The sequence below is a fragment of the Juglans regia genome, chromosome 4 (assembly GCF_001411555.2).
Source record: "Juglans regia cultivar Chandler chromosome 4, Walnut 2.0, whole genome shotgun sequence".
Lineage (NCBI taxonomy): Eukaryota > Viridiplantae > Streptophyta > Magnoliopsida > Fagales > Juglandaceae > Juglans > Juglans regia.
The window spans coordinates 17,084,204-17,096,133 of record NC_049904.1 but is presented as its reverse complement, the minus strand read 5'-3'; the positions used below and the strand labels follow the sequence as shown (position 1 = coordinate 17,096,133).

The window sequence follows — 11,930 nt, the reverse complement described above, 5'->3', positions numbered from 1 at the left end:
TTCAACATAATCAGAGGACACGCCTACTTGGCAACGGGCTTATCATCGTATATGAGCCTTGAGAAATATATTGGATTACAAATCAAATTAGGTCGAGCGATATTTATGTAGGGTGTTGATTAGACGCTAAACGAGGATCTTGATATCTTAAAATGGCCAACTTCACAACATCTTCCATACAACTTCACCTTCACCTTTTTTGATTTTATTATGAGCTGCACCCAGCTAGGATCTCCAAATAGATAGAGATTCTACGTTTGGGTTGTTTAAATTTTGGAAATCATTTAATGATAAGTTTAATATTCATGTAGAGTAAGACCATCCTTTAGACCTCCCTCTTGCTATAACTTGTAAAAGTGTTTCAAACATGCTATAAAAACGTATAAACTGGTTAACGCATCTTGCTAGATAGGAAAGTAAAGAAAAATAATAATAAGAAAAGGAATTATAGAACACAAGAAGAGGAACAAACAAAGCTAAAAGAGAGAACACTTCACACTTGACAGTCCTCAGCTATTAGTAATGTTATATGAGATTTTAACGATTACTGATAAAGGAATGTTGACAATATGACCATGATTTCCAAAAAGTCCGATTCTCCCAAAGCTGGCAACAGAATTGTTCATAGTTGCATTGAAGTATACAGTCAAGACCTGTGTCTCCCCACTTGCGATAGAGAAGTGGGTTGGAACCACCTTTACAGACACCCCAAAAGGAGAACTCCAACCAACACTGTATGTCTCATTGCCAGCGATATTGATCATTGATCTTTGTATTGTTTTAGACTGGTTTAGTTTTGCTATCACAATTGAAGGCAAGTTCAAGTCAGAACCACTGATGGTAGAGTTATAATCCCAACAGTTCTGACCAGTGTAACTCAAAACCACAGGAGCAGATCCATTAATACCACAAAGAAACAACACATAGTCATCATAACCTGCACCATGAAAACACAAACACTTGCGACTAGTTCAAGAACTTCAACTGACATTTAGAATGAGGAGACGAATAGAATAGAGATACAATGGTTCATTTATTGAAGCTGTGTTTTTTCCATGTGCAATATGCAAACTAGCAAGTTATTCAATCCGAATCCAAATGTGTAGAGTTTCATATATGTTCGTGAGTGCATTTTCACACAATGAACTCAGTCAGAGGAAGAATACCGACAGAGAAAAAGAAAAATCAAGATAATATTACTGTATGCTTATTTCATATCAGTAGACCCAGGAGCTAACCTGATAAATTCAGGATGGAGACTGCAAACTTTTCCCATTTCAATCTTCATCAGTACATTCTTTATTTTGGCCAGCCTGATTATTCGAATGAACCTACACTTTCCATTCTCAATATTGCCCCTAAGTGCTCTCTAATTCCCTACATGATCCTAAAACAAATTCTTTCACTATATATACTCCATCTTTCCTAGTCTCTTCTTCTGTTACTAAGACTCTTTTATGCTCAGTCTTAGCACACTGGCAACAATTCAAGTCTCTAATTTTCCTTTTCCCTGATATTAGCAAGGTTATATGTACTTTTCTCTCCCTCCTTTCCTACCGACCTGATATGAAGTTCAACATAAGCCTTAAATCTCTGTCAGAGCTCAACAAAGTAAGTTTTACAAGAAACACACCAAAATCAGCCAAAATAGGCTTGTTTATGTGTGACAGATACAAAGTACACGAATAAGTAGGGATTATATTATGTTTAAGATACCAACGAGAAAGAAATCAAAGGTGAAAAAGGACTTGGCAAGCAAGCCCCACAAATTTGGGCTAATTATCCTCTTAGACAGGAGAATCAAAACAGATGTTATAAGTAAAAGTAACTTTAGAACACATAAACCATTCAAATGCTCATTTGCCTATTTGGTTGTATGGGGATATCTGAACAAGTGTACTGAGATTAGGTTTAATTACTAGTGTAGTCCCCCTGTCTTTGGACGGAATGCTCCATGGGATTTCAATTTGGACATTTTAATCCTTCAACTTTACTTTTGATCAAATCACGCCCTCTATCAGTTTTCTGTTAGCAAACTGTTAATTATGTCGCATCAGCACCAATTTCGACACGCTTAATTTGTCAGGCCACATGTGACATTGAACAAATGATATGCCAAAATATTATTGGTGCTGACATGGCTAACTAACGGTTTGCTAACAGAAAACTAATAGATGGAGATGATTTGATTAAAAGTGAGAGTTCAAGTATTAAAAAGTCTAAATTGAAACGACCCTAAGGAGCACTTCATCCAAAAGGCAAACCACACGACACGGTCTAAAACAGTAATTAAACCATAATAATATCATATTCCTAGATTCCTAATAGACCATCTACACCAAACTTACATAATTTCTCTAACATAAAAATGAAACTCATTAAAAAAATTATTTCTCATATTTTATATGGTATTTTTTAATGAGTTTTTCAAATGAAATAAAATAGAAAAAGAAATGAGCACTGAAAATTTGCATCATACTTAAATCCAAGGAAAAATGTATTACTTCACAAAGCCTGAAACTCCTCGAGCAAAAGAGAATACACACCAAATGTAATTATACTTACTGGAATAAAGAATTAAGCCAGGATCCATTGCTGCAGTTGCATTCACAAAACCACTTCCCATGTCAAAGGGTGTTGCCGGAGACTGATTCAAATCTGGGTTGGCATAGGCACGCTGAGCCATTATTGGTCTACCAGTCTTGTCATATAGGGAAGCAATGGTGGAAAGGGCAGATGCAATGGCTGAAGGACTGAAACTAGGGAACTTCTGCTTAATAAGTGCTGCCAGACCAGCAACATGTGGAGCAGCCATGCTTGTTCCAGACATCATTGCAAAGTTCTCGCCTACATTGTAAATACAGAATTTCATTTAATTGATATCCCTTAAAAAAGAAGTTAACTGGTAAGTTATTGTCAATACAATCACTATAGCCATGTGTATGGCATGCATATTTATACCTTGAAATTCAACTGAGTCAGTTCCAAGAGAACTCCAAGCAGCCCATATAAAATTTCCAGGAGCTACCAAGTTGGGTTTCATTATGTCAGCGTCATCAAGAACATTGTCTTCTGGATCTGGTCCTCTCGCAGAGTAATACATAACCTTCGGAGCAGAATTACTGTAGTTTGCTTGTAGTCCACCACAGATGGTTGCAACTGCCCCATATTTAATAATTTCTTTTGTAAGCTCATCTCTCTCCAAAGAAGAATTATAGTACTGGAGTAAAATCTGTTAGACGGATCATGAAAATGTAACTGAGCACCGGAGGGGGAGAGAGAAGAGCGAGAGAGAGGTGATTACATTGAATTCTATCTAAATTCATGTAAGTTTTGAGGATTAACAGAATACACACCCACACACACTACAAAAGAGACCCCGCACCTTGGAATCATTTGGGGAAGGGATTATGATGCTAGGCATTCCCAATGGAACTGGATTAAGCTGAAAACCTTTTACTAAAGGATCCATATAGAACACAACACCAGCTGCACTAAGGTTTTCGGCTGTTTGTAAGGCCTGTTTGATAGTTGAGAGCCCAAGCACAAATCGTATTGAATAGCTACAGATCAAGAGGTTCCCTTGGACAAGATTGAGATTAAAGCTACTTGAGTCTTGGCATTCACCCACGTACATATCATTGGCAACCGTTGTCTCATTGTTTAAAGCATGAATTGCAGATATCAGTGCATATATTGTATCTGTTCCCGCTGAACAAACAAGAAACTAATCAGCTTATCTTTCAAGTTCAATCAGGTGTGTTTACATTGTATCACAGTCGCAACCACAAGCATCAAGAAATATCCATAATGTCCATTATGCAAGGATCAGCTTCAGCCAAATATTGAAATAACTTAGTGAGGAAAGCAATGTGTCAATAAAACAGAAATGAGAACAGGTTGGACTCCAAATACTCTTTTTCTTTTTACAAGTAACAAACTTCAATAAACAATGCAAAAGGCGCATCCTGGTACACAGTCTATAGAGGCAGTCCAAGGGATGAGAATATTAAGTTGAAACAAAAAAATCATGAAAAGATACCCCATTTAAGGACCATAAAGGATGTCCAAAGGAAGAAAGTAACAAAAGATAAAGTTCTGAGCTATTCCGATATCTGCTCATGATCGTCTAATTTAAAACTAATTTTGATGGTACAATTCAGATTATGGACGACATATTGTATAGGTACTACCATCTACCGTGGTCAAATCGAGCAAAAAAGTTAAAATTTCGCATATAAATCTCTTGAGCACTTTTTTCTTGAGCATTTACATCTTACCACTTTACTCTATAGAAGGACACTAGTGTGATTCTAATCCAAAAAATGTTGCAGAATTACAGATCAAATTACTTCATCTTGTAGGTAATTATGAGGTGGACAGAAAACTGTTGAGGATAAAGACTGGAAATCAGAAATTTTCTGCCGGTCATTGTACAAGGCTTTGTCAAGCCAAAATCATATTCCATTGCCTTGGAAGCCTATTTGGAAAAGTAAGCTGCCACCTAAGATTACCTTCTTTGGGTGGACAGCAGCTCTTGGGAAAGTTTTGGCATTGGATAATTTGAGAAAAAGGGGTCTTGTCGTAATCAAATGGTGCTATATGTGTAAGAAGAATGGAGAATTGGCGAACCATCTTTTACTTCATTGTGAGATGGCAAGAATGTTATGGGCAGAGATATTTTATAGAGCGGGCATTGCTTGGGAAATGCCCAAGAGGGTGGCTGATTTATTTGCATTTTGGCAAAGATGCATCGCCAATTCACACATTGAGGAAGTATGGAGGATGATTTCTCTATGTATCATGTGGTGCTTATGGATCGAAAGGAATGGTCAAAGTTTTTAAAACAAGGGGCATTCTCCGGATAACCTAGGAAGTTAATTCTTCCATACATAATTTCTTTGGGCATCTTCATGTGTACTTAATGGAGCTTGCTTCAATGACTTTCTTGTATCCCTTTCCTGCGCCTTTTTACGTAACTAGGTGTATGCTATTTGTGTACCTCCTGCGTATTTGGGCTATACCTATTTATTTCTATTAATAAAATGTTTGTCTTACTTATAAAAGAAAAAAAGGGGCAGCAACTTCGTAGCATTTAAATATGAAATCAAACTTAAAAATAAATTGCCACTTAACAAATGAAAGTAGAAAATCTTATATGACCTCATACCCATATAATTGAACTGACCATTCCAAAGTTAAGAAATGATAACAATGGGATTGTATATATACAGTGCATTTTCAAACTACTCATATCACAGTTTTCAAACCCTGCCTTCCTTTAGAATAGATTACTCCTGTAAATCCTTGATTTTCAACCAAAAATGGGCTACAACCCAGGTTTACTGCCCTCCTTCAGTTCTATCATGTGTTCAGGTGGAATAGAATTTTAGGTCAAGACTCAAACCCCTAAAATAATGTCATATTTGGCATCCCACACAATGAAATAAGGATCCCATCTGGCATAAACACTGTCTCATTTGTTTTGGCAGATGAGCTGAGATGAGTTGAGATTAAAGTTAAAAATTGAATAAAATATTATTAGAATATATTTTTTTAATATTATTTTTGTTTTGGAATTTGAAAAGTTGAATTGTTTATTTTATTTTGTATGGGAATTCAGAAAAGTTGTAATGATTAGATGAGATGAGATGAGATGAGTTGAAAAGTTTCCTGAAAACAAACGAGGCCTAAGAGTGAGCTATGTGAGAGGATTGAAGCCATTTATTCCTAACCTTTATTGTGATTTCTCATTTCAATATTATGCAAATAAAAATTCTGAAAATGGCTCTTTTCCAGTTCTTGAGCTTTTTTATACCAAGGGGAAAGTAGATGAACTAGTTAATTGGAAGGTAAACGTACGTGCAAGCCCAACTCCAGGAATGGTTAAATTGTTGCCAAGGATTATGGAGTTACTATAGGTTCTGTCATGTGATGCAGCACCAACAGTAAAGATCCAAGGACTGAAGGAAGACATGCTCTTAGGTGATGGTCCGGTATTGCCTGCAGCGTGCACTACAAAAATACCAGCCTTTACAGCAGACAGCAAAGCCATGTCTATGGGGTTAAAAAAAGTTGCAATACCAGGAGGACGCCGATTGGGGGTGATCGCTAAGTTGATTATGCCAACCCCATCCTGAGCTGCCTGCAAATGAATATTTTTTAGGTTAGTTACATACATGGTTGAAAGTGTATTCATGTATGAATATATTATATTTTACATAGAAGGTTAAAAAATTTCACAAATAGATTAGTGACATAAAATAGATTCATAAATAGGATGAATGTGTATTCATGTATGAAAACGCTTCTAGGCAACATAAATAGGTTGGTTGACACTACTGTCCGACAAGTATTCTATTGAAGATCTTATGGACTGAAAAAAGATGATAATGAAATGCAAATGTCTACAGATAACACTATGCAACCAACAGTGGCTATATGGAGCGAAAAATATAAAACAAATCCAGAATTTCTCCAAATTTGAGTTAATTCACTACTAAATCAGGACAAAGAGAAAAAGAAACAAATCTTGATTCAAGAGCTCCTTGTAGGTACATCATGAGTGACAAAAGAAGCCCATTTGCAATAAAGACCAGGAATATACCTGGTCTATGGCAGCGACTACATCTGCAGCAAAGCCTCCAAAGCTCTTGTACAATGCCTTGTAAACAGCAATGCTGGAAAGATTGGCATCTAGTTAATACATAAAAAACATAAATGTCTATAAACTATAAAAATGGGAAATTTATATATATTATTCGGAATCAGTGCAGAATACCTTTTTCTTGAAAAAAATTAGTTGAATCAGTACAGAAGAGTTAATGTTTATTTTTCTGATGAATGTAAAATCATTACCTTGTTGTTCTTTTTTTTTTTTTTTTTTTTTTTTTGGGGTTCAATTACATATGCCTTTTGCTCTCACTTACTGATCAAAAAAAAAAAAAAAAATTACTTATGAAGAAAGTTTATCAAATTGCTTGTTTCAGTCCAAGTGAGAAAAAGGGAAGAGAGCAAGGGAAACTACATTTACCTCCATGAAATTGGTTGTCCATGGAAGGCAAAGAGTAGGTAAGACTAAAATGATAACTACCTCTATCTCAGGATCATTTCTTTACATCCCATTTCCTCTTAATAGGCTAAATGTCTTAATTGATGTAGCCACCTCGTCAATAGAACATAGATTGAAGACCTAACCAACTGGACAGCTGATACCGCAATTGTTTTAGTGATGGAAATTAGAACTTAATATGACATGGGAACATAGGAAATGAAATACATCCAGAAAATGGAGAGAATGATAAAGTGAATAGTTTTGTAGTCCTAGGAAGAGAAACAATGAGAAACCAATTGAACAATTAGGAGATACCGGGGAGAAAATATAGAAACCTGTTCCACCAGAAAAGACATAATGGGGAGAAAAAATTGAGAGAAAACACTTCATAGGTGTTCTTAATTATCTTTACTAGGCAGCTTATCTGAAAAGTCAGACAGTTTTACAAAGAGTTTGAAATACATTAACAAAAAGGTGTCACCTTGCTCCCTCCCTAAAGACCTACAAAACATGTCACACATAAATGTGATCTTTAATAAGCAGGTTTCAAGAGTTTTCAATAACTATAGCTAAAACAAGACTGCTAATCACAAGTTCTGCTGTGCTAAGGATAAGCTTTCAACAGCAGTTTTTTCTTTTTTTTCCTTCTGCTTGTTAAGCATTAAAAACATAAATTAATAGGAAAGAGCAGTATATGTGTTATGCAACAATTCAGGTTGATTGTGGTGGCATCTCACAAGGTAATGGAATGGGGAAAATACAGAGAATGCAGAGCTGCATTTAATGCATTTGCTACTTAAGCTGATTAGTATTTTTTATATACAGGATATGTGTACTACATTTAATGCATTTGCTATGAAAAGCTGATTTCAGAATGTGGACTATTTACATAAACAACAACAACAACAAAAAGTCAGATATGGACTAATTACTGTGAATGAGGAGCCATCCCACTCGCATTTCCAAAGTGATGCCCAGCAACTACAACAGGAATCTCATGGTTTCCTGCAGCAACAGAAGCTGTGTGCCTGTATATCAAGATTAGACTCATTACCTCTTTGGAGATTTTAGAATGGATCTGTGATAAACATAGAAGTGGAAATAGACAACCTTATAATCCCATTGCATTTGAAAGGATTACACACCGTTTTCATTTATGTTGAAACAAAGATGTTAGTTTTCTCACCAGCAAAATTGAGGTCATTTGTAAGGATTATTACATACAAACAAACATCTAGATCATTGCAATGTTGATGGACTGGTGCATCTGAAGTCTTTGGAAATTAAAAACAAATAACACATATTCTTTCTTACGGATAACAGCCATTTAGTATGCTGAAACCGGGCAAAATAATAGAAAAAGAGCAGAAGAGGAAATCCATGTGTGGTGTATACTCTAGCCCATGAAAATGTCTGGAACTCACAGGGACGACGGTAGCAAAAACAAGCTTGTACATTTATAGCGACTGACAATAGAGAGGCATATAGTTTGTACATTATGATAATTGGCATAATGCATATCCCATATAATAGACATGGTGGAGCCAAAATAAAGTAAAACAACAACAACCGGGTATATAAAAGAACTCTTTTTTCTGCTACCTTTACTTATTTTATCAGGAATCACATGATGAGAGGACCTCAAGTGGTACATGACTGCAATAATGCAATGCCAGTTCATCTGACTGCACTTGAACATATCTAAGATCAGTACTCAGATCTGGATTCCAATATCAAGACCCAACATATAAGCTAGGGGAATTCAACACATAATCATTTTCCCGTCTCCAATAAACACAACCGGTTTCAATGGTTCCATAAACCATGTTAACTCCCAGCCATGAACAACTCATGGAAGAAAGTGGAAGATGAAACAGAATTCACACCCAAACAAGAAAGAAAAACTCACGTGCCATGGCCATCACCATCAGATGGTGAGGCATAGTCCTGAGTTGCATTAAAAATTCCTCTGGTAATGGCTGATGCTGCAAAATGGCGGGCCCCAATAAGCTTCCTATTGCATGAACCAGATGGAAAGTCCTGAGTAACCTCACAGATGCCAGAAAAGTGAGCTGGAACTGGAAACGGATATTTAGAAATGTCATCAGCAAAACTGGGGTGTTTTGGATCAATGCCGGTATCGACAAACCCTATTATGATTCCTTCTCCAGCAGATTCAAAACCACCAACTTCAATCCATGCCCCATCTGGTAGGCCCAAGAACTGTGGAGTATGACTGGTTGCAGTTCTGACAGAGAAATCCAAAACCACATTCGCCACTTCTCTTCTCTTTGAAAGCTTCTCTGCCTTCAACATTCACCAATATCATCATTTAAAGAACAGATTAACACATTATTGTCACAAAATACAAAAAGTTTCTTCTAACATGCAAATCCCCAAAACATCATTCACAAACTCAAAACAACTAAGTAACCATATCTCACCATGCCATTATTATGACCTTAAAGTATGATTATGGCACAACAATGATGAAGATATTTAACTTATACAATACCTGCAGTGGGGTAATGAATACAGCGAATCCATTAATCAAGTAGTGGTAGCTGTACAGCTTGAGATATTGCTCCCCCCTTAGTGCCCGCCTCAATAATGAATCTTGAGCTCGAGCAATATTGGATCTATAACTCCGATATTTTCTTGAAATATTTATAAATTGGGAAAGAACACAATTCAAAGCATCATTAGTCAACTCAAGGATCTCAATTTAACGACTGCTTCAAAAATGCTATAGAATAAAAAGACATACAGAAAGACAGAAATACAGAAAAGTAAAGCTTGCGTGTAGTTTGAACATGGTCATCCATGTTATGAATTGTGGTAAAACAACTATGGCTTGGTAATTGCTTCACCATGTTTGGGGAGAAAAATAAATAAGCAGATGAAGACGAGGACGGAAATATATGATGTATACAAGATTCCACATGTTCATAAAAGACAATTCCCAAACACCACGAAGACAAAAAGATTCTACCGAAATAAAAGACAAAAATATTAGACCCAATCACTGAACAACCTAATACAAACAACCAGTTTTAAAGAGCCCACTTCTTAGCAACCATTCTAAGGTAGAAAATTCTAAAAAAAATAAATGGATTGGAATATATGAAGAAGGAAGTAATTTTAACACCATCTGCTGAATACTACAAATAATTACCCACAAGCTACATAAAAAACTAATAATAACAAAAAACTGAGTATCTCGGTTTGTCGAAATTAAACCTTCCAGGAGAACGATTTTTGAAACCAGCCCTGTCCGTAGTCAACTCGCCAAAGTGATGAGCAGCAGGAGCTTGCCTCAAAGTGACAATATACACGGCTGAGAAATCTGTATCTGAATCATCCTGACACAAACTGCTCACAAACATCCCCAAGCAAAGCGCCACCACTAAATGCGCCCAATAAATTCTCCCCATATCCAAAGAAACTGTAGTCAAAGGGAAATTAAATTCCCAGGAAACAAGCAACCTCTCCACTCCCCTCCTTCAAGCTGCTGAATTCAACCCATATTGTCCATTCCCAAGGACCCAAGCTCCGGCTCTCTTTTCATGCCAGTAGTAAGTATAGTAGAGTGAACAAAACCCACCAAACCAGATACGTTTCTCTACAATGTGAACATTGATGAGAGAAAGTGCGAAGCACGGCTACTGTTCCACATATAAGAAGTGTTCCAGAGAAAGCAGGGGTCTTTCTGGTTAGGAAAGTGACCCTTTGCTCACTCTTGAGAGAGAGAGAGAGAGAGACAGAGAGTAGAGGTGGATTAACATAAGATGGATATGGGCTGAGAGAATTTGCAAACTTTCTCGGGTGGTATGAATTCGAACGTCGTCTTGTGCTTTTATTTTAATCGATATTGTCTATTCGTTTAACAGAAGATATTCAATGATTTTTGGTTCAAATAGATCAAACTCGATTTGAGAAAGAGAAATGCAGAATATGTCTAATAGAAAAATGATGGTGGCTTTGTGTGTCAGCCTCCATAAGATTATAACATTTCTCTTTTGTATATAGCCTGCGGCCGTGTCGATATTGCACCCAACATTCTGTGCATGGGACTGTGGCGCATTATATATATATATATATATATATACACAGATTGCGGAGCGCACATGTGACAGTGAGAGTGCAAAACAGTACAACAGTTTGATTGAGGATTCCACTCTGGATATTAGATTTGGAAAATGATTTTATTCACTTCTGGCTGGAGTGGTTGTTAATTATTTTTTTAATTATTTTAAAAGTCAGTTCTTTATTATTTAATTCATTTTTCTTTTAAATAAATTAACTTGCCACATTGTTGTCTCTGATTGGCCCACGTAGTTTCTCTTACCGTGTATAGATAGAAGATAGGTAAGGTCCTGTTTTCAATAACAAGGTTATTATTAAAGGATAGTACTACAGTGACCGTTGAGTTTTCCCATTTGAGCTTCCCGTTGTTCGTGGCATGCCACGTCCTTTAAAATCGTTTTATTAAAAAAAAAAAAATCTTTATCTCCTGCCCAACCCACCCCCCCTCCCTGCTCCTCATTTCGCCTTCAGAAGTGAAAATTCCAAACCCGACGTTCATTTCCTCCGAGTTAGATGTCAGACCCCGACCGTGTTTCAAAACCAAGAAAGCTAGCCACTTTCTTTCTAGCGCCGTCTTCCGGCTCTCCTCCGTCCGACCTCCAATCCGTGAGGTACATTTCCTAATTTTTTCCGTCGTTTGGAATTTGTGATTGACTGAGAGGTCATTTAGCCATGGCCACAGCCCTTAGTACTCTTAGCTAATTAGTGTTAGTGTTATGTGATATTGGGACAAACTCCGGTATTTTTTGAATGAAAAACCTATGATGCATGTGATAACAGAGCACGGTGG

General features: G+C 36.7%; 1 protein-coding gene across 2 annotated transcripts; it reads right to left on the bottom strand.

Annotated features, from left to right (window-relative positions):
* Window positions 1-471: 471 nt before the first annotated feature.
* On the bottom strand, window positions 472-10,861 carry LOC109019626 (subtilisin-like protease SBT2.2). Of its 2 annotated transcripts, XM_019001966.2 has the most exons (11): window positions 10,295-10,861; window positions 9,570-9,711; window positions 8,964-9,361; window positions 7,987-8,082; window positions 6,608-6,680; window positions 6,085-6,145; window positions 5,863-6,015; window positions 3,386-3,711; window positions 2,962-3,232; window positions 2,566-2,847; window positions 472-937 (listed from the first exon to the last, which is right to left on the bottom strand). In XM_019001966.2, exons 1-11 carry the CDS (start codon window positions 10,486-10,488, stop codon window positions 510-512), a joined length of 2,424 nt encoding a protein of 807 aa, XP_018857511.2. In that variant the 5' UTR covers window positions 10,489-10,861; the 3' UTR covers window positions 472-509. The 2 variants fall into 2 exon arrangements, with proteins under 2 accessions (XP_018857511.2, XP_018857510.2); XM_019001965.2 differs by having other exon boundaries at window positions 5,863-6,145.
* Window positions 10,862-11,930: the final 1,069 nt, after the last annotated feature.

Bases quoted from the DNA above. Each gene is read 5' to 3' on its own strand.
- LOC109019626 (XM_019001965.2), bottom strand. From the start codon at position 10,488: ATGGGGAGAATTTATTGGGCGCATTTAGTGGTGGCGCTTTGCTTGGGG. The intron at 3,233-3,385 runs GTGCGGGGTCTC...TCCGTCTAACAG, and splicing joins CTTCCCCAAATGATTCCAAG to ATTTTACTCCAGTACTATAA. The intron at 938-2,565 runs GTAAGTATAATT...TTCATGGTGCAG, and splicing joins TGGCTTAATTCTTTATTCCA to GTTATGATGACTATGTGTTG.